The sequence below is a fragment of the Eurypyga helias genome, unplaced genomic scaffold (assembly GCF_000690775.1).
Source record: "Eurypyga helias isolate BGI_N326 unplaced genomic scaffold, ASM69077v1 scaffold21826, whole genome shotgun sequence".
NCBI classification, from domain to species: domain Eukaryota; kingdom Metazoa; phylum Chordata; class Aves; order Eurypygiformes; family Eurypygidae; genus Eurypyga; species Eurypyga helias.
Window position 1 is genome coordinate 1 of NW_010258802.1, and position 228 is coordinate 228.

Genomic DNA, 228 nt, shown 5'->3' on the forward strand with positions numbered 1-228 from the left:
CACGGCTGCCTGCGCCGCCGCCGCCTCCTCCTCCTCTTCCTCACCCATCAGGATCACCCGTGTCCCGTTGCTCCCTGCCAACTGACCCGATGTTTCGGGGCTACGGGCTCGACGTCGACCTGGATGGGGAGACACCGGATCAGCCTTGGCGAGGGGTTTTGTTGGGATTAAATCCCATTTTCCCCAGGAGCTCCGCAGCGGCCGGCACCCAGGGAAGCAGATTCCACT

At 64.0% G+C, this 228-nt stretch overlaps 1 protein-coding gene across 1 annotated transcript in view; it reads right to left on the reverse strand.

Annotated features, from left to right (window-relative positions):
• Nucleotides 1-6: 6 nt before the first annotated feature.
• Nucleotides 7-228, reverse strand: part of LOC104511761 (tumor necrosis factor receptor superfamily member 19L-like) — a gene marked incomplete at both ends in the record, with an annotated part of 846 nt that continues 624 nt past the window's right edge. The window contains one exon of the mRNA XM_010154499.1: nucleotides 7-119. Coding sequence (XP_010152801.1) covers nucleotides 7-119 — 113 coding nt within the window. The remainder of the gene's footprint in view (nucleotides 120-228) is intronic.